The sequence below is a fragment of the Rutilus rutilus genome (genome assembly GCF_951802725.1).
Source record: "Rutilus rutilus genome assembly, chromosome: 16".
NCBI classification, from domain to species: domain Eukaryota; kingdom Metazoa; phylum Chordata; class Actinopteri; order Cypriniformes; family Leuciscidae; genus Rutilus; species Rutilus rutilus.
The window spans coordinates 1,348,004-1,368,827 of NC_140224.1; the positions used below are offsets into that span (position 1 = coordinate 1,348,004).

Sequence of the window (20,824 nt, forward strand, 5' to 3'; positions counted from 1 at the left end):
CAGACTGCTTTAAATTACAAACGAGGTCATTATAAAGCTGGTTTTGCTAAGAAGCTGCTCCTGAAAAAAGGATCGGTACCAACTATTCGTGTTCCTGCTGCACCTCCAGAAGAAGAAGTGAGTGTAACGTTTTATTAACCTTTATATTAATATTTACATTAATCTTTGCAAATTGCTAGCTGCACGCTTCACGATGAATGCGGCTGTTTACACTCAGGGTACATTACGGCATGTTTTCTATGTACGACGTTCTCAATATAATTCATAATCCCACGTTTATAATGAACAACACGTTATGGTTATTGTGTTATTGTGTTACGGTGTACGCACAGAGCAGAGGGGCGGGGGGAGCAGAGCTCATTATCATTTAAAGACACATGCACTTAAACGGCGTGCTGAAAACAGAGCTGTTTCTGACCAGGTAAAATGAGTGTTTTCTTACAATACTAATGAGAATTTTTAATTAAAGTATATTACAGACTTTTAATTTAGACCCTAAAGAATCATATTAGCTTGTACAAAAATGGCATTATATGACCCCCTTTAAGGTGCATTTGCATTAAGTAATTTGGTGAGGTCAATTTGTAAAGATAGACTACATGCCTACACATATATATTCAAACACGCATATATCTATAGACTAAACACGTGATACGCATGTGCATGATTCACGTTTTTGAAGTTTACACGGAGATGATAACGTTTAAAAAAAAAAAAATCAAAACTTGCGCCTTGGAACCTGTTTCAAAGTTTGCGTTCACGAGCCACCGAACACTGTTGGCGTGCAAACGAACAGCCAGAACACATTAAAAGTTTTCTGTATTCCGTTAAAACGGTGTCGTGTAAGCGGCCCCTAAGGTTAATAATAATAATAATAATACATTTTATTTATAGGTGCCTTACGTGACACTCAAGGACACCTTACATGCAGATAAAGCGCATAAAACAATTTGCAAGTAAATAAAAAAATAATAATAATAACTAATGATCTTTGCAACGGAATTAAATCAATCAAAACTAACTTTATCTGGACAATAACTTTATTCTAGATCTGCTGTAAAGCCTAGTAAACACTCTCTGTTACTGTAATCTCCTATCATCACTGTAAAGCTGCTGTGAAACATCTGTATTGTTAAAGCGCTGTATAAATGAAGGTGACTTGACTTCGAGGTGAAGCAGAAACACACACCTTTTTGTTTTTGATAATGAAGTCCAGGTAGGTTCCCTGCTGCAGCTGACTGAAGTCTGTGAATCTGAAGTGCTCTGCGATCTTCTTCTCCAGCGTGCGCAGCTGAGCTAGGCTAGGTGTGCTGTTGAAGCTGGCGACACGATCCTGGAAGTAGCTCTTCACGTCAGCTATGCAAAACAGGACCACATCATTAGGCAGGAAAGTATTTAAATCAAGTATGAACATTTGATTCAACAAACATTGATACTGATTATACACACTCCCTAGGAAAAGGAGAACCTTAATAATAAGGGAATCTATAGATTTGCATCAAGAACGATGCAACAAATCAATGCAATTTTTCTTAACAAAATTTAAGCACCCGAGCAAAAGTAATTTAGATTTTAGACTGTCAGCTAACTAAAATTGTACTGAATTAATTGGTAACAATTCACAATAAGGGTCCTTTTTTTTAACATAACTAACAATAAAAAAAATTTTTTATTAAAGTCCCCCTGTAGTCAATAATTATATCTCTTAAAACTCATCTTTGATCACCAAAATGACATATTTCAAAGTTTTTTTCCTTGATAAAAATGTCTTCATGCCTTAAAATATCTTGACTGTAACTCGACACCCTTGCCTCATTTTAGTATGCGCAGTTCTATGAATATGCAAATGAGCCCCGCCTCCACTCACTCACTCAGCTCAGAGATCCACTCGTTGACAATTTGGACTGTCTGCAACTGTCCCCATTGACTTGTGTGAAGCTGCCTCCTTGTCATTTCTGACTTGTAACAAAAAACAAAACAATGTCTAAAAGCTGCCATGTGACGAGGGGTACAGCAAACAAGCTAAAAAAAAACAGAAATTCATTTTTATAAGCTGTCGAGCCCAAAAACAACCATTTAAGGACACAAAAGTGGATACAGGCTGAAACAAATCGGTAATCCTGACACTCAGTATGCACTAAAAATACATTATGTGTGCAGAAAACATTTAGTCTCTGGTAAGTCAAATATCCAAATGTCAGTTTTATATATTATATTTCTGTAAGATAAGCTATCCTGTCGCTCCAGCGGGCGTAAGTTAGTTCTCAGAGTAATATGACACGTTGCGCTCTGTCTCAATCGCCTGTATCCACTTCTGTGTCCTTAAACGCTCGTTTTTTGGGGTCGACAGCTTATAAACACTTAATTCTGGGTTTTTAGCTTGTTTGCTGCACACCTTAGCAGCTTTTTTTTGTTATAAGTCAGAAATGACGAGGCAGCTTCTCACAAAGTCAAAGTCAATAAAGACGTTTGGAATGCCCCCCCCCCCCCGGTGTGGGCGCGGCCTGAATGCGCTCTGTCTCTATTGGTCAGAGTGATGATGATGTATAAGGTGGGTGTGGCTCAGAGGCTCCGCCTTCTTTGAGGTGTGAATCTCTGGTTAATTTCTTCTGTTCGGATGCGAGTAAAAACATGAACACACTGGAGAGCCGCTTTATAGTAGAAACTGAAGATGTGATTCTAATTGAAAGAGACACTGAGATGTTTAATACTGTAACGCATTTACTGTATAAAGTGCTGTATGAATAAACGTGACGAGACAGGAGAGTCTGAATATAAACATGTCCACATCTCTATGATCAGATGCTTTCTGAACTGCTGCTTTCTCATTTCTGTTGTGTGTTTATTGTGTTATTGAGAGGAAAGTGCAGCACATATTGACATATTCATCTAAATGCCGTTGGATGTTCACTTTTAAACCCTAAGCGGAGGACAAAAAAAATGACCTTGCCGTGAGTATATCAGGGCCTTAACCTTAGAGGGTGCTAAAACTGAAAAGGAAAATAAGATGACTAATGAGGTGATAAAGTGGACACCTTCAGTGGGGAGCATCTCCGTTGCTCTCTCTTCCGTAGCTTTCTTTGCCTCTGCTTTTTTCTGAGGTTTCTCTTTAGCTACCAGGTCCTGAGGCGCGTCCAAGGAGCCACAGCATATAGCAAGCTGGAATAGGGCTCTAGCTAGCCTGTCTCTCATTACACATGTCAGGAATGCCTGAATATTCTGAGGACACACAGAAAAAAAAAAAAACACAATCAGTCGTTTCCATAACACGTTATAAAGTAGAAACATTCATGTTCTTAGTCGGATTCAATTACAGGGTTCCCACTCCTCGGTTAACTTCAAATTCAAGGAGCTTTCAAGGACTTTCCAGGTCCAAAACCCTCAAACTCAAGGACTTAATGTGGGACACACTTCAAGTGAGAGCAAGGTTACATTGTGTTACCTTGTAAGATACATTGTTACAGTTTTGCGCGCATGAATGTCATGGCAACGTACAACACAAAGTACCTCATGCGCCAAACACTTAAAGGGGTGGTTGATTATGATTTGACTTTTCTAACTGTAGTTAGTGTGTAATGTTGCTGTTTGAGCATAAACAACATCTGCAAAGTCACGACGCTCAAAGCTCAAGGCAAAGGGAAATATTTACTTTTAAAGAAATCGCTTTTTAAGGACTACAACAAACGGCTGGTAGAGACTACACCACATTCCTCCCGGGTTAGTGACATCAACAACCCTAAAATTTACATAAACCCCGCCCCGGAACACGATTTATAGATTATCAAGACAGAATATGCTAATCAATGACTAGACGATAACTACACATCAGCTACATAAACTCACCAACTAACCATTCAGAAATGTCCTGTTGCTTCTACATGTTGTCACTTCTTCTCGAGTCTCTCCATCATTGTCTGACTCCGGTTTGAACATAAAAAGCTAAAAGTTTTTGAAACTTTCAGTGCATGTCTATGTGAGTGCAAGCTGTTGTAGCTCCGCCCCCTGTGCCGGGAGCAGCAGCTCATTTGCATTTAAAGGGCCAGACACAAAACGATGCATTTTTGCTCACTCTCAAAAAGTGACAATTTTAACATGCTATATAACAATATCTGTGGGGTATTTTGAACTAAAACTTCACACACACACTCTGGGGACATCAGAGACTTATACCTCTTTAACGTAACACGTAAACGCGCGTAACTAACGTAAATCAAGCAAGCTAGTGCGCATAGGCCACGAAGTGTTGGCGAAATAACACATTAGTGGACCGGAGGGAATAATATGGAAGCACTTTCAAGGACATGTATCTGTGTGTGTTTACTTTCAAAAACTTTCCAGGGACTTGTCTTGATTTTTTTTTTTCATGTTCACAAACTTTCAAGGATTTCAAGGACACGTGGGAACCCTGCAATTAATCAAACCAGAGCAGAAATGGCATGAATAAGTTCATGGACATGTACAAAGACCACATAATGGCTTAAAGTGAATGAAGAGGGAAAGGTCAATCAAAAGAGCAACTGCATGAGGACCATAAAGACTCAATGGTTATGATGCAAGTCGTTGGAGAAACATTTCTGTGTGGGATTAGCAGATGATGAGCGTGACATCACATTAATGAGGAAAGCAACCGATCCCTCTCCTACTCTCATCTTTAAATCCGTTTACATCCTTAAACAGCTAAAAGGAATTACCACTGCAATTACCAAGAATGTAGCATGAAATAAAAGAATAGTTCACCCAAAATTCTAATTCTACATCATCCACACACTTTTTGAAGCTTGAAAGCTTCAGGTCCAGTCGGAATTGCAAAGACCAAGCAATAAAATCTCCTTTTGGGTTACGAAGTAGAAAGTACGTGATACGGGTTTGGAACAAAACGAGAGAGTTTGGGGTGAACTATCCCTTGCATCTCGTTAGAAATAATAATTATAAGTGGGAACTCAAACACCAAACCTTGTTTAAGAAAGACAAACACTTTTACGTAAAGGCTGCTCCAAACAAAAGGCAGCAAAACTACACTGATATATTGTGTTCGCCCATATGCAAATCTTCCAAGATGCAAACTCAAAATTGTTAGAAAAAAAATCTGAATTGTGAGATAACCTGCAAGTTTAATACTCAGGCTATGCGTCAGTGGTTTAGTACTCGAGACCAGACTCGATCTGCGCGCATCACAGAGCGAGTGCAAGGTGAAAATTTGTGGTTTAAAAGGATATAAATGTTTATTTTGTTTATAAAATGTCCGCTGGTTTGACTAGATAAGACTCTTATTCCTCGGCTGGATCGTGTCGAGACTTTGAAGCTGCACTGAAACTCACATTTAGACCTTAAACCCGTTGGACCCCATTGAAGTCACTATATGGAGAACAATCCTGGAATGTTTTCCTCAAGAACCTTCATTTCTTTTCGACTGAAGAAAGAAAGACTTGAACATCTTGGATGACGTGGGGGAGAGTAAACTATCAGTCAATTTTAATTCTGAAGTGAACTACTCCTTTAACTCGAATTTGGTCTGAAGTACTATAACACTGTTAGGAGTTAGTAAATATGCACAAAAGTAATAGAGGTGAGTGCCAAAGCAAGCACTGCTTTAACTTAGCAAGATGCCACCCATGAAGAACAGCAACTTGGGCATTTCCAGTGCGGTTAGCAGACATCAAACATCCAAACCACAAGAAAAACCAGCTTGCAAACAAATACTCGCCCTTAAGTTGCTCACCTTCGTCATAGTTTTACTGAAGATGCCTTCAGAGTTGTTGAAGACTTCCAGGACTGCATCGGTGGCGGTCATATTTGCATATTTTTTCCTAAGCTCGGAGTTTCCCATCTGGGAGTAGTTCACAGGTCCTTGTAAGGGATCCAGCAGGCTCTTCTTGATCTTAAACATTTTGGCATCCACCTCCTCCTGAATCTCCCTCTGAATGGTTTCTTTGGCCTTTTCCATGTGGCAATAATCAGCAGCCGATGCCTTATTCAACGTCTAAGAACACAGCATGAGCAAATAAAGTCTTATAGTCAATCAGGGTGGGAAATGAACTTTTTTCAGCCACAGTGGCTGGTGGATGCCCAATTTTACCAGGTCGGATGTTTTGCGCTTTCTACAGCACAGAATGGATAGCGGATGTCAGCTATATGTGTCACGGTCCGTTCAGCGCCGTGACACACGGACTAGCGCTGTGTCCGTGACACACAGCACTGAAAACCAATCAAATGAGTTACTCGACAAAAGTGCATTATTGTTATTAACAACAGCATTCTTTGACAAAAGCTGTCCAATCCCTTACAAGGAAAGTTTTAAGTAGTAACCAATAAAAATATGTTTTACAATCCACCCGCCACTGTGGCAAAGAAAAGTCACCCGCCACTTTGAAAAAGTACCCGCCATTGGCTGGTGCTAATTTCCCACCCTGCAGAAACCGATATATTGGCCGATAAATCTAAATCAAATACAATATTTTTTTATAATTTTTGAGAAACTGATTACAAAAACAAAAGTCTCACCATTAAAACCCATGTCCCAAACACACAATTATAATCCATTTTACTTTCTATTTTTCACAAAACACAAAAAGAGTAAAATTGAAGACTTTTCCATGCAGTTAAAATGAGGACCGAAGCCTTTGTGTTTCATAAAGAATGTAAAAGCACCAGAAAAGTCATTCATTACACTTAGGGATGCACCGATATGAACATTTTGACCTATACCGATAACCGATAATTATTTATACTTGAAAGCCAATAACCGATATATTGGCCGATAATTTTTGAGAAACTGATTGCAAAAGCAAAAGTCTCATTATGTCCCAATCACACAATTATAATGATGTTTTTATTATAATGTTATGTAGCCGATATGGCAGACTTGCGCTGCACATGTTGCACTGAACACTATTTTCCTTATAGAAAGTGATTCCGATCATATTTCAAGCAATTCAAAGCCATCATGTTGAACAGTGGCATCTGAAGTGTCTCAGCTGAAGGAGATAATACATTGTTTATCAGCTTTAATATCTCAGCCAAATTTTCTTATCGATTACGATAACATTAAAAACGAACATCGGCAGATACCGCAAGGTGGCCGATATATCGTGCATCCCTATTTGTAGACTGAACCCTCAACACCGAATCAGACATTTCCGAAAGAGGGATGGACAGACCCAAAAAATATGGCAACAACAATAGAGAATCTTACCGAAATGGGCAACCCAAGACTCTGGATTCTGATGCCGAGTTCATAAGGCGACTCGCAGCTATAATGGTCTGCAAGGTGCTTTAAGAAATCAGCAAGGTCAATTCTAGGTGTCGTGCATCTTCTCCGGAACATTCTGAGACTCTAAAGCAAGCAGAAAACCATAGCGTTACGTTAACGCAGATGTATATGAATTGTTTTTTTTTCTCTGTATTGTGTCTTCCCTATTATATTGGTTATGTTGTGTGTGTTAAACAAGTGCAGTGCTGTGGTAAAGAATTTCCCTCTGGGGACAATAAAGTTATTCAATCAATGAGTATGTTGAATACTGGTCAAGAACACAGCCAATGCCAAGCTGACTCACCTTAAGAATGTCCACAGTTGTAATCTGATGTACATCATCATCTTTAGTATTTGCATCTATTTTGAACATTCGGTGGATAAGAGGGATCTTGCAGAGAGGGCCCAGATGGAGTTCTTCAAAGTGTTTCTTGTTCTTCAGGTTGGCCAGACCCTGTCCCAGTTCGTAAAGTGTGCACACGCAAGACACCGCCTCCACTGACTGACGTGGAAAGAAACACATCAAGTAAACTCAAGGGGTCTCATTTATAAACCTTACTAAAAGTGTGCGTGCGCCCGACAGCAAAAAATGTTGTACGGCAAAAAAATGTCAGACTTATAAAAGCGAGAACCTGCGCAAAATCCCCTTTATAAACCCAGTCAGAGAAAGATTGTGAACATGCGTCTCCTCCCCGAAATAACCATATAAGAGCTTACAACACCTCGTTTACTGTGCATATCCTCATCAGTTGCATATTCATATTCATGCACGTGATCCCATGTTTAACGGTACAAGACATTAGGAAAATATGAGATACGGATGTGCGTCATCATTACATCGCTAAAAATCATTTAGTAGCCGATCCTCGCCTGGTTTTCGAATAAATAAATCAAAAAAGTATAAAATACATTTCAGAGAAAGTTTTTCTCAATCTTTTCCACTGGACAAATAGTATTTTTAATATATGCTTTATATTTTTAATGGAAACAGATTGTGCATTATTGATCATTATTTGCATGTAAATATTTCCTCAGTCCACGAGTTCTGCTATTATCATGCGCTGAGCGAACATGAACACACAGCATGCCTCAGGAAAAGTGTTCGAACGCAGTGCATACACTACTAATATTTCTATTTATTAGAATATATATAGAATATAATCTTAACTCCATTAATGAGAATGGCATATTTAATGTAAATGTCAGATGTAAAACAGAGTTTAAATCATTCTTTTATGTATTTAAACTGTTATTGTGAACATCACTGTATTTATGACTAGGACTCATAATGAATATTAAAGTGGTTTTCCTTCATCAGCCGTCAGTCCCTCAGATCAACATCGGTGTCTCCAGAATATTCACACGCATGATCAGAGTTACTCACAGATGTACTTACACACTCTCCCGTCAAGTGTGTGTTTATAAATCACAGCTCATGCGTGTGAAGTCTGAAGTGTGAACTTATGTGAACTTATGCGTACGCTCTTTCAGGGCCTGTTTTGTGCGACGCAACAGTTATAAATGAGGCCCCTGAGACAAGTCTCATCACAAACCTACACTGGGACTTTTGTTAAGACCTCATACCTCAATGTACAGATTGATCTCCTTGATGGTGCGCTGAAGGTCCTGCACTGCAGGAAGATGCCGACGAGCGTCCACATTCAAATCTTTCAAAGTAGACACTTGTAGAAGTGAGCAAACTCTGCTTATCACCTTTGACAATAGAAAAAAAAAATTTATATGTAGTCAGGTATAGACATTGAGATGAGCACAAAATAGGTCTGGGTAGTGCTGGGCTGTATACCGGTTCATACCAAATACCGGTGTTTATTTTTGTTATGATATGATTTTTTTGTGTATGTCACTTTAACAACGTTGGGAACGCGGCGCAACACTGTTTGAGAGGGTCTTTTCACTGTTGCATTGTGTGGTGATACACAGATGTATGAAGATGGACAGGTTAAACTATAATTAATAGCTGTCAAATTATATTACAGTGTTTCCCCATAGATTGGTTCACAATATCAACACTGCCCGGCACAAATACATTTTCCAGAAGGCTTTGACATCGTTGAATAAACATGAGCACTGCACGTTTCACAGTCAAAACGCGGTGCGGGTGTTTTTATATGAATGTATTTGAAGGGAACTGACTGTCTTTAGAAAAGTTTCTGTTATTTTCATTTAATATTTCTTTATCTTTCCTGATAAAGCAGCGTTTATGAGCGCCTCCTGCTGGACCTCTTTGTAAACAGCATCATTTTGTGGGGTCTTCCTGTAATCCTGTATTAATACTAGTGTGGGATTTTTATACAATATTCACTCATGACAGTAAAATAGGGCATTCTAAGTCAATCCACTGCAGTGTTTCCTCTCTCAATCAGTAGAAAATGTGGTTAACACCCAGTCATGCTTAAAAAAAAAAAAAAAAAAAAAAAAAAAATCATGTACCATGACACTGGTATAATTTTGACAAATACCGTGATATAAATCTTTGGTCATACCGCCCAGCACTAAGGTCTGGATAATTTCCCAAGACACAAACCCTCTCGATGGTCACATGCTCTCCTTCGGCTGCAAGGGCTCTCATGACGTCCTCCGCCAAACTGTTCACTTCGCTTGAGCTCATGGCCTTTCTCCGTCTGCCAACATTGTTTTCATCTTCCAGCAAGGCTTCTGCTGCCCTCATGTTTGCACCATGTACCTCCCTCATCTGGCTATAGAAGGACTCATAGAAGACAAGCCCTCTTCCCTCCTTCAGTTTCTTCTCCTCAGCATTGGGCATCTTGGAACCAAGAACTGGGAAGTCACTAGTGGACAGATTACCAGGGGCGATTAAACTTGCCTTGGGCCGAACCACTTGTTCATCCTCCACAGGTTTGGACTGAACCTTCTTTGGTTCCTCAATCTTCTGTTGTGGTCCTACAAGAATAAAAGCCAACAATGTGTTTTTAAAGACTTAAAGGGATAGTTCACCCAAAAATGAAAATGACCCCATGATTTACTCATCCTCAAGTCATCCTAGGTGTATACGGCACTCTTCTTTCAGACGAATATTATCGAAGTTGTATTAAAAAATATCCTGGCTCTTCCAAGCTTTATAATAGGAGTGAATGGGCATCATTTTTTTGAAGTCCATTCAAGTGCATCTATCCATCATTAAAGTGCATCTATCCATCATAAAAAGTGCTTCTATCCATCATAAAAGTGCATCTGTCCATCATAAAAGTGCATCTGTCCATCATAAAGTGCATCTATCCATCATAAAAGTGCTTCTATCCATCATTAAAGTGCATCTATCCATCATAAAAGTGCATCTATCCATCATAAAAGTGCTTCTATCCATCATAAAGTGCATCTGTCCATCATAAAAGTGCTTCTATCCATCATTAAAGTTCATCTATCCATCATAAAAGAGCATATATCCATCATAAAGTGCATCTGTCCATCATAAAAGTGCTTCTATCCATCATTAAAGTTCATCTATCCATCATAAAAGTGCTTCTATCATCATTAAAGTGCATCTATCCATCATAAAAGTGCATCTATCCATCATAAAAGTGCATCTGTCCATCATAAAGTGCATCTGTCCATCATAAAAGTGCTTCTATCCATCATTAAAGTTCATCTATCCATCATAAAAGAGCATATATCCATCATAAAGTGCATCTATCCATCATAAAAGTGCATCTGTCCATCATAGAAGTGCATCTGTCCATCATAAAGTGCATCTGTCCATCATAAAAGTGCATCTATCCATCATAAAGTGCATCGATCCATCATAAAGTGCATCTATCCATCATAAAAGTGCATCTATCCATCATAAAAGTGCATCTGTCCATCATAGAAGTGCATCTGTCCATCATAAAGTGCATCTATCCGTCATAAAGTGCATCTATCCATCATAAAGTGCATCTATCCATCATAAAGTGCATCTGTCCATCATAAAAGTGCATCTATCCATCATAAAGTGCATCTATCCATCATAAAGTGCATCTATCCATCATAAAGTGCATCTGTCCATCATAAAAGTGCATCTATCCATCATAAAAGTGCATCTGTCCATCATAAAGTGCATCTATCCATCATAAAGTGCATCTGTCCATCATAAAAGTGCATCTATCCATCATAAAGTGCATCTATCCATCATAAAGTGCATCTATCCATCATAAAGTGCATCTGTCCATCATAAAAGTGCATCTATCCATCATAAAAGTGCATCTGTCCATCATAAAGTGCTCCACAAGGCTCTGCAGGGGTTAATAAAGGCCTTCTGAAGTGAAGCGATGCGTTCATGTAAGAAAAATGTCCATATTTAAAACTTTTTTACAAGTTATTTAAAACCATATTTAAAAAGTCGACTTACACCAAAAGAGTAACACTTGAACTTGACGCACAACGTAATGACGCCCACTGACGCCTCTCGTGGTTCAAACACACAGGGCTGGGCAACCGCGTTCATCATTACGTTGTGCGCCAAGTTCTAGTGTTACTCTTTTGGCGTAAGTCGACTTGCGTACGTCCGTCTGCCGGAAGTCAGTTATTTTAGTCGATAAAGTTTTAAACATGGATATTTTTCTTACACAAATGCATCGCTTCACTTCAGAAGGCCTTTATTAACCCCCGCAGAGCTGTTTGGGAGGGACACTTTATAATAGACAGATGGACTTTTATCATGGATAGATGCACTTAAATGGACTTCAAAAAAATCGTGCCCATTCACTCCCATTATAAAGCTTGGAAGAGCCAGGACATTTTTGAATATAACTCTCTGATTGTATTCGCTGAAAGAACAATGTCATAAATACCAAGGATGGCTTCAGGGTGAGTAAATCATGGGGTCATTTTCATTTTTGGGTGAACTATCCCTTTAAGAACAAGGAACTGTTTATGTGCTTGTCTCTATAACTGTATATATACTCTTACTGTCAAGGCACTTTGCTCCTGCTTGTTTATTATCTACAACTGGACAAACGGAGTAGGTTTTTAACGGCAGTGCAGACCCAAATAAGAGGGAGTAGCCATTCTCCAGTTCACTAATGGAGTTGCTTGCAGCTGGATACTTTCTTATAACCTCTTTAACTCTATCTATCAGATCCTCTTGCTTCATTTCACTACCTCTTTGAGCAAAGTCAGCTCCCAAATAACTTGCTTTCGGGGATGGATTTGCAGGTGTTGGGTCATTGTTCACTATTGGTGGGATTGCAGGTGTTGGGACTCTTCTGTGATTCTTATGGAAGATTCTCTCGTTCTCCACCAAAAGCTCATCGCTCAGAGAATCAATGAAGGAGGCGATTGAGCTAAAACCAAGGTCTGAGACTTTGAGGTTTCGCTGATACTCCTGACTGAAGAATATAGACAACAACCTAAGAGGAATGCCTTTAGGATTTCCCTTAACCAGCTCCACAACGTCTTTATAAACCCCAATGCGCACAGGTGCTGAGAAAACTATTAAAAAAACATATATGAGAACCACATGAGACTGAATGACAGAACCCTTCATTTTATTGTATTTATTTGAGCCATAAAAATTGTCAAATTACCTGTAGGTGTTGAAGCTTTAGCCATGGCACTCCTGTAGAAGATTTGCCCATTTTCCACATACAGCTCTTGGCTTAGAGAGTCAATGAAAGCTGCAGTTGAGGAGAACCCCAGTTGTTTCATGGTCAAGCGTCTCCCATACGCCCTTTTATAAAACTTTATTAGATTTGAAAGAGGAATGCCTTCCTGGTAGCTTTTTACCAACTCCACGACATCTTTGCATCTCTTTTCAAAGTCTTCAACTGTAAAATATATGACAGCATTGTCAGGATAATGTAAGATATATTTTAAGATGGCTTCCCTGACAGTACTTATTATCCTTTACAAAACAGCTACAAAAATGGAATTAATGGATCTAGCAGTTTCATATAATGTGAAATCAGTACCTGTAAGAACTATGTTTTTCTTGTGAAAGATCACACCATCTTCTACCGTAAGATCCTTGCTAAGAGAGGCCACAAACGTTTCCATCGACGGGAAACCAAGTTCAGCAGGCAAAAGGACTTGTTTATACCTATGAGCAAAGATCTCTGCTAATTTATCAAGGGGAATTCCTTGAGGGTGTTTTTTCACTGTCCTGATTACTTTCTTAAAAATGTCCTTCTTAGGAACGCCTTTTGGGGGTTCTTTATCCATCTCCACAACGTCTTTAGAAATTCCATCAATATGAAAAAAAGAGAAAAAGCATACAAAACATATATCAGAACTACATGAGAGTGAATGACATAATCCCTTAATTTTACTGCATTTATTTGAGCCATACAAGTTGTCAAATTACCTGTAGGTGTTGAAGCTTCAGCCATGGCACTCCTGTAGAAGATTTGCCCATTTTCCACGTACAGCTCTTGGCTTAGAGAGTCAATGAAATCTGGAATTGAGGAGAACCCCAATTCTTTCTTTCTCAAGGGTCTCCCATACGCCCTATTATAAAACACTGCTAATTTTGAAAGAGGAATGCCTCCCTGGTTGCTTTTTACCAACTCCACGACATCTTTGCATGTCTTTTCAAAGTCTTCACCTGTAAAATATATGACAGCACTTTCAGGATAATGTAAGATATTTGAAGATGGCTTCCCTGACAGTAATTTACATTATAACAGGCGATTCGGCCACTGAAAATCCTACTCAGTTTAATCCGATAGTAAACACACACAGCTCCGAAAAGGGTACAAACAGATTAAAAATAGTGTTGATGTTTCCCTGTGTAACAAAAACAAGATTCAACACCCATTTAAGCGCCTGGATGATTTGTATTCATGTTTTCGCTATATAGGAAAAGTCCACTACTTCAGTTTTTTATAGGTTTAATCTGTGCTTGAGAAATTATCCTTTACAAAACAGCTACAAAAATGGAATTAATAGATCTAGAAGTTTCATATAATGTGAAATCAGTACCTGGAAGAACTATGTTTCTCTTGTGAAAGATCACACCATCTTCCAGTATAAGATCCGTGCTAAGAGAGGCCACAAACGTTTCCATCGACGGGAAACCAAGTTCAGCAGGCAAAAGGACTTGTTTATACCTATGAGCAAAGATCTCTGCTAATTTATCAAGAGGAATTCCTTGAGGGTGTTTTTTCACTATCTTGATTATTTCCTTAAAATTGTCCTTCTTAGGAACGCCTTTTGGGGGTTCCTTATTCAGCTCCTCAACGTCTTTAGAAATTCCATCAATATAAAAAAAGAGAAAAGCATACAAACCATATATGAGAACTACATGAGGGTAAATGACAGAACCCTTAATTGTATTGCATTTATTTAAGCCTTTTAAGTTGACAAATTACCTGTAGGTGTTGAAGCTTCAGCCATGGCACTCCTGTAGAAGATTTGCCCATTTTCCACATACAGCTCTTGGCTTAGAGAGTCAATGAAAGCTGCAATTGAGGAGAACCCCAATTCTTTCTTTCTCATAGGTCTCCCATACGCCCTACCATAAAACTCAGTTATTTTTGAAAGAGGAATGCCTTCCTGGTAGCTTTTTACCAACTCCACGACATCTTTGCATCTCTTTTCAAAGTCTTCACCTGTAAAAGATATGACAGCACTTTCAGGATAATGTAAGGTATTTGAAGATGGCTTCCCTGACAGTACTTTACATTATAACAGGCGATTCGGCCACTGAAAATCCTACTCTGGTTTAACCCCCTGGGGGCGTGACCAGCTCGCTTTTTTTCTTATCAGTGCAAAAGAGACTCAAAATACTGTTGATTTTGATCCTACATGTAAGTGTTATACATTATTCAAAACTGTTAAATGTCTCATTTTATTTGTGTATACTCATAATTTAAAAAAAAATCTTGTGTTTTTCATAAAATAAAGAAAATAAACATGATGCGCGTTCTGCCGTCACTCTCAATGTGAAGTTAATTCTGAAATGCAACAGAAAATGATCTGTAACTCAGCGAATGCTTTTCACACTGGCATGAGACATATGTCTTTACAAAGCTTGAAGTCTCTATTTTTAAATTATATCAAAAACAAATATTCTCTGTTTAAGTAATCCGTATGAAAGCAATGACATGTACAGTTTCTCCAGCCAGTGCTCATTAGCTCTAATGTGACCACACCCACGCTCGCGTGAGCGATTGACATGCAAATAGTCCACGTGAAGGAACGCAGACCTGTAAATCCCTTCATTACCTCAAAATATTAAAAAAAGAATCAGAGATTTCAGTAACGTACTCCTCTGCTTTTCATCGAGTTTGGAAGACTGTGTTTGTGCTGTTTAGCTTGGATTTACCTCCGAAGAATTAGAAGAATGCGATTTGAAGATGAGAAAGATTTTTAAGGTAAGACATTTCCACTCATTATAGTAAACATGTTATTGTTGTATAAACTTTACATTGTAGCAACTAGTCAAACTGGTGACAGACTAAAATGTACGTTATGAAATGAGATTGGAGTAAAAACATGAAGCCCAATGTCGTAAATGTTTATAAATGTATCTACAGTATATATAGACAGAAACATGTTGAAATGTGAACTATAGACTGGTAGGCAACCTTTCAATGCTAAATTGATATACATGTACGACAAAAATATGTTCTTATGTTTGATAATAAAACACAGCATGATAAAATAAGGCTAGTATGAGTGTTTACTCTAATATGGTGAATATTATAATGTTTAGACCAGTGTTTGCTGTTAAATACTGTGTTTGTGGATATCTGCTCAAACGTAGATATGTATAATGTGGTAACGATGTTTCATAGATTTAGCAGCTCGATCGATTCAGTAAATGTTCTCTGCACGCGCTGTGAGTTTGAGTCACTCGCGCTGTGCGTTTGAAAAGCAAAACGCGCCAAACATTAGGCTTCATGTTTTTACTCCAATCTCATTTCATAACGTCATAACGAATGGAAACATTTGAAGTAACATGATAGCCTAATTCATATATTTTTCTCTAGTGTAGTGTTACTGAAGTGTTCCTTTTTAACGATTTATAGGTGGCCTGCTATAGGCTATTGTTATTATTATTTTATGCAGCCCTACATGTATATGCCTACAAGACACAACAAACCTGGTGTTTATTTTATATATATATATGTATGTATTAGGGGTGTAACGATTCGTTTTAACAACGATTCGATTCGTATCGCGATTCGTGGTTGTTGATACGATTCAAGGACGATATATTGGTTCATTTAGAATGATACGATACGAAACGATTCAGTGACCTGAAATCGATTCAGTGATTTTTAGCAAAAAATTCTTGTAAGGGAACCAGGTATCAATTAATTAAGGATATAAACAAACAAGTAAACAACAATTAATGTCAAATGCATTCACATTTTATTTGAATAAAGTAGGACTGAACGATTATGACAAAAATGATAATTGTCGATTATTCCCTTGAAATTGTAATTGCGATTATTAATTACGATTATCACAACATTGAATGATGTTTTGAATAGTTTGGCCATGGGACCCACATTTCCCCATGGTCATCAAGCCGCGACCCACCTTTTTAGGAATTATATAGGCCTATTATAATACATTTGTTTACACAAAAATTGTTGACACACAAGTTCTGTCCCCCTTTACTTAAAGGTATAGCGGAGGATTTTCTTTTTCCGGGTGGGTAACCTATACTATTGGTCCACCTAAGTGTCAATCATTCTGGTGATATGTTTACGTAAGGCCGTCGTACGTGCTCGTCCCTAGGTAGTTTTCGCTTTCTGCGCATGCGCATGCGCACTTTCAGGTGTATATGTGTGATGAGTTACGGTTTCAGCCATACGCTGATTTCACGCAGCCGCCATTTTGAAATCGAAAGTGAGGCTCCGGTGGGAAGAACCCCGGAAGTACAGATAAACAACAATGCCTTGGACTACCAACCTGAAGCTGCTGCCGCGATTTACACTATTGGAAGATAATATTCAATATAGGATATGTATATAGTTCATTCCTGCTTCATTTTTTACTCTCTGAATTATATTAGGGATGCACGATATTGCATTTTGGCCGATATTCGATATGCCGATATTTTCAAACTAATTTTGTCCGATGCCGATACCGATACCGATATATACACATTTTCCCCCTGATATATTTACACTTTAATTTTACTGAAGAGAAATTCAAGTCTCTCTCCTGTACTACCTTTACTGTATTACACTCATGTGTTGTAGATAAGGCAATTTACAAGACAAACAAAACAACATTTGATTCTACCATAAATGTATAATTTTACAAATGTAGACAGACATTCACCCCTGAAAAATAGGTAAATTATTTATGCCATTGCCACAGTTTATTTTTAAGTTCAGACATTAAACTTCAGTCCTTAGAAGTAAAATAAATAGAAAAAAAAATTCAAATAATTTTTTTTTCCTCTTCTCCTACTTGAACAGGCTAGGTCTACCAAATGCTCCCCTGTTTTCGGTGCTGATGCGGTGGTGACCCGTTCATGTACTGTAACATGTAAGGGTGGCGCTGCCAATAAAGCAGTGTTGGGAAAGTTCACTTTCTAACGTACATGAACTAGTTCAAAGTTCAGTTCACAAATTTTAAAATGAACTAGTTCAGTTCATAGTTCATATACTCAAAATTTTGAACTAAGTTCACAGTTCCAAAAATGAACTAGTTCATAGTTCTTTTTTTCCATGTTGTTGCGAGATATTATTTTTCAAAATGATTACCACAGCCCCCACAGACAATTATTTTATCAGTTTTAACACTGAAGATATGCGTCAGATTTTTTCCCATCTTCACCGACCTTATCATAAAACTCGTTTAAATGATCATACGACGCCTCCTTGCTGCTTTTTGTTTTGATTTGTAACGTAAGTGATGAGTCGTTCATGAAAGACTCGAGGTGAAGTAATTATTTATGTTCCCTGTAAACGATTTTTGACTGCATTATAATGATTTCTTAATTCAGAATATGATCAAGATTGCGTAGGTGGATGTGTTCGGGGAATTTGCCAGTTAATAGTAACATTTAAAGCCCCTTAAATGAACGAAATGACTCGAAAAAAGATTTGTTCATTTTGATGAACGAGATCGAACAAGAGGTCGAACACGGGTGGCTGGTGTTGCCAGATTGGGTGTTTTTTCCGCTACATATTAAGGGCGGTTTACGGTGGGTTTTAGGTGGGTTTTAGCCTGGAAGGCTTTATAGAAATCTGGCATCCTACTGAACGAAGTTAAACTGAGAGAGCGTGCCGTTCACAGACACCAGAATGAACGAGTTCACAGTAACGTTCATCAGGCAGTAATGCGGTACGTTCAGTTCACGTTCGCCCAAAATATGAACGAGTTCATGAACTATCGTTCAATGAACGCGTTCAGGCACAACACTGCAATAAAGCAACTAAAAGTTGTCACAGAGAAGCGCAAAAGTAATGATTATGAATATGTCAAATATAGCAAGGAGACATTTTAATTGTTTATTAATAAACAAGTGTTTTCTGTGTCGGCTGCAAAGATGAAGTTGACTGACTCGCGATCTTCGGAGTAGGCTCGCGAGTCAGTCAACTTCATCTTTGCAGCCGACACAGTGAACGCGCCAGGGAGAAATGCACATTTCGGATTACATCGTTTTCTTTCGTTTTGAATTGTTATGTTTAAAAAATATGATTTCAAACGTTCTGTAGATAATAGATATATTTATCAGGTCTGTGAGGCAAGTAAGCTATATGCTGAGTTTCGTTTCATTTATGAGACGAACTCCAGTTCACGCGCGCGCCTCTGTGTCGTGATATCTATTATCTGGTTTACTTATTATTTATTAGGCTAAATCCTTTTAGAAACATTTTTTAAAATTAAGATACAATTAATACAAAACGAAATTCACTTAGAAAGGCTTTGTGCTTTCTGTTTGAGGTCTCTGTGGAAGTTTTAAAGCAGTCTCTATCAGTGCCGCTTTCAGAGCGCTCACGTCTGTAACCGAGAACTGTCACTGTTTTTCCTCATAAATGCCAACACGAAAAATAAAATAAAATGAATATTTTATGCTCTGTGGAGAGCATAGTAGCTTGGAGAGTTTACATTAGTAAGCTACAGGACATCGTCTTTCGAAACATGACCTGCACGAAAGAAAAAAAAAATACTGCGGCATTCTACCTGCACTTGCGAATGCGTCTCTGTCCCCAGCACATCTCAAACCAAACTGATGCTCATGCTAGAAATGCCTCCACATGTTGGAAGTTTAAGTTGCTGGCACTCATGCTATGTTCACGGTCGTCACGTGCACATAGGAAACACGCCACCCTATCGGCAAGGCTCATCGGCAGAAATATTCATATCGGCCGATGCCGATGATGGTCATTTAAAGCTTTTATCGGCCGATACCGATGTTGTGCCGATATCATCGTGCATCCCTAAATTATATATATATAAAAAAAATTTATTTATAAATAAATTTCACTGGATATAGTCTAAAGTATGAAAGAAATGTATGTACAGTTTTAGAATTGACACAACATCATTAAACACAACAATACGCCATCGCATTCACGACTCTCCTATGATTAAAGGCGACACTTCCGGTTTTCTTCCCACCGGAGCCTCGCTTTCGATTTCAAAATAACGGCTGCGTGAAATCAGCGTATTCCTTTGAAAATGGCTGAGGGTCGAAAGAGAAAAAGTGTATACGAAGTGTATGATAAGAAGAGAAAGGCCGCAGAATATAGAAACAAGACCAGAGTGATTTTGGGTGAATATTTCACACGCTGGCGTGCGCTAAAAGCACAGGTTGGGCTTCCCACTGATGCCTCAGTCGCGAAGATTCTACTAGACTGGAGAGGGCGGCTCTTTTCTAAAATTCGGAAAGATCCTCCGCTATACCTTTAACATACAAAAAAAATTGTACGAATATGACAAATACTGATAAACAGTAGGCACTGCGAGGTTAAGCTATTAAATAGCAGTCCCAAAATAGTTTTTGTTAATACAATCTTGGTATGAGCAACCGCAGTCATATAAAAATATACAAAATAACCAGTAAGTGGAATTTTGTTATGGAAACAAACAACAATTAGGCCACCATGGTGATACACAATACTTAGAAGAACTGGTAAAGAAACATGGAAACTGCTCCTGATAAATAGCAACACACATGACGTACCAATAACGTAATTTATTGGTATTTTACTTTTATTTCTTAACTTACTAATTTACGACGTTGCATTCTCGTATGTCTTTTGCACTTTAGTGAAGTGATACAGCGCGCTCCGCCGCATTTGCGCGTGCGATTGAAGAGTGTGCGCTACTGCAGTACAGCGGCTGAGAGGACAGGACAGTCCGTTTTTCTGAGGTGAGAGACTTTGCGCTGCTTGTTGTCTTTGCGCTGCTGCTGGCGCGTCACGCATGGCGACGACGTCACAGATAGGCAGACTGAATCGAGTAACGTTTAACGCCTTTATCATTAAAAGTGCTAAGAAAAAACATCCATATAAAGTCTGACGTGCTTAAATCCAATGCGTTATTTCCTAGTATCGATACAATCGATTCATTGCCTTTTAAAACGATGTTAGATCGATATATGTCGTCCGGAAGACCAACTTGCCGAGCACAGATCGATGTAGTTGG

At 38.5% G+C, this 20,824-nt stretch overlaps 1 protein-coding gene across 10 annotated transcripts in view; it reads right to left on the reverse strand.

Annotated features, from left to right (window-relative positions):
* Positions 1 to 20,824, reverse strand: part of LOC311306526 (uncharacterized protein) — a 92,322-nt gene that overhangs the window by 64,969 nt on the left and 6,529 nt on the right. For 7 of the 10 annotated variants that reach the window (XM_084434970.1, XM_084434965.1, XM_084434969.1 and 4 more), the window contains 13 exons: positions 14,575 to 14,814; positions 14,186 to 14,446; positions 13,569 to 13,808; positions 13,177 to 13,437; positions 12,793 to 13,032; positions 12,176 to 12,697; positions 9,795 to 10,171; positions 8,834 to 8,962; positions 7,554 to 7,751; positions 7,193 to 7,333; positions 5,720 to 5,980; positions 3,036 to 3,219; positions 1,190 to 1,356 (listed from right to left, as the gene is read on the reverse strand). In XM_084434970.1, the coding sequence (XP_084291096.1) occupies positions 1,190 to 1,356; positions 3,036 to 3,219; positions 5,720 to 5,980; positions 7,193 to 7,333; positions 7,554 to 7,751; positions 8,834 to 8,962; positions 9,795 to 10,171; positions 12,176 to 12,697; positions 12,793 to 13,032; positions 13,177 to 13,437; positions 13,569 to 13,808; positions 14,186 to 14,446; positions 14,575 to 14,814 (3,221 nt within the window). The remainder of the gene's footprint in view (positions 1 to 1,189; positions 1,357 to 3,035; positions 3,220 to 5,719; positions 5,981 to 7,192; positions 7,334 to 7,553; positions 7,752 to 8,833; positions 8,963 to 9,794; positions 10,172 to 12,175; positions 12,698 to 12,792; positions 13,033 to 13,176; positions 13,438 to 13,568; positions 13,809 to 14,185; positions 14,447 to 14,574; positions 14,815 to 20,824) is intronic. The other 3 variants (XM_084434972.1, XM_084434973.1, XM_084434971.1) reach the window with 2 other exon arrangements.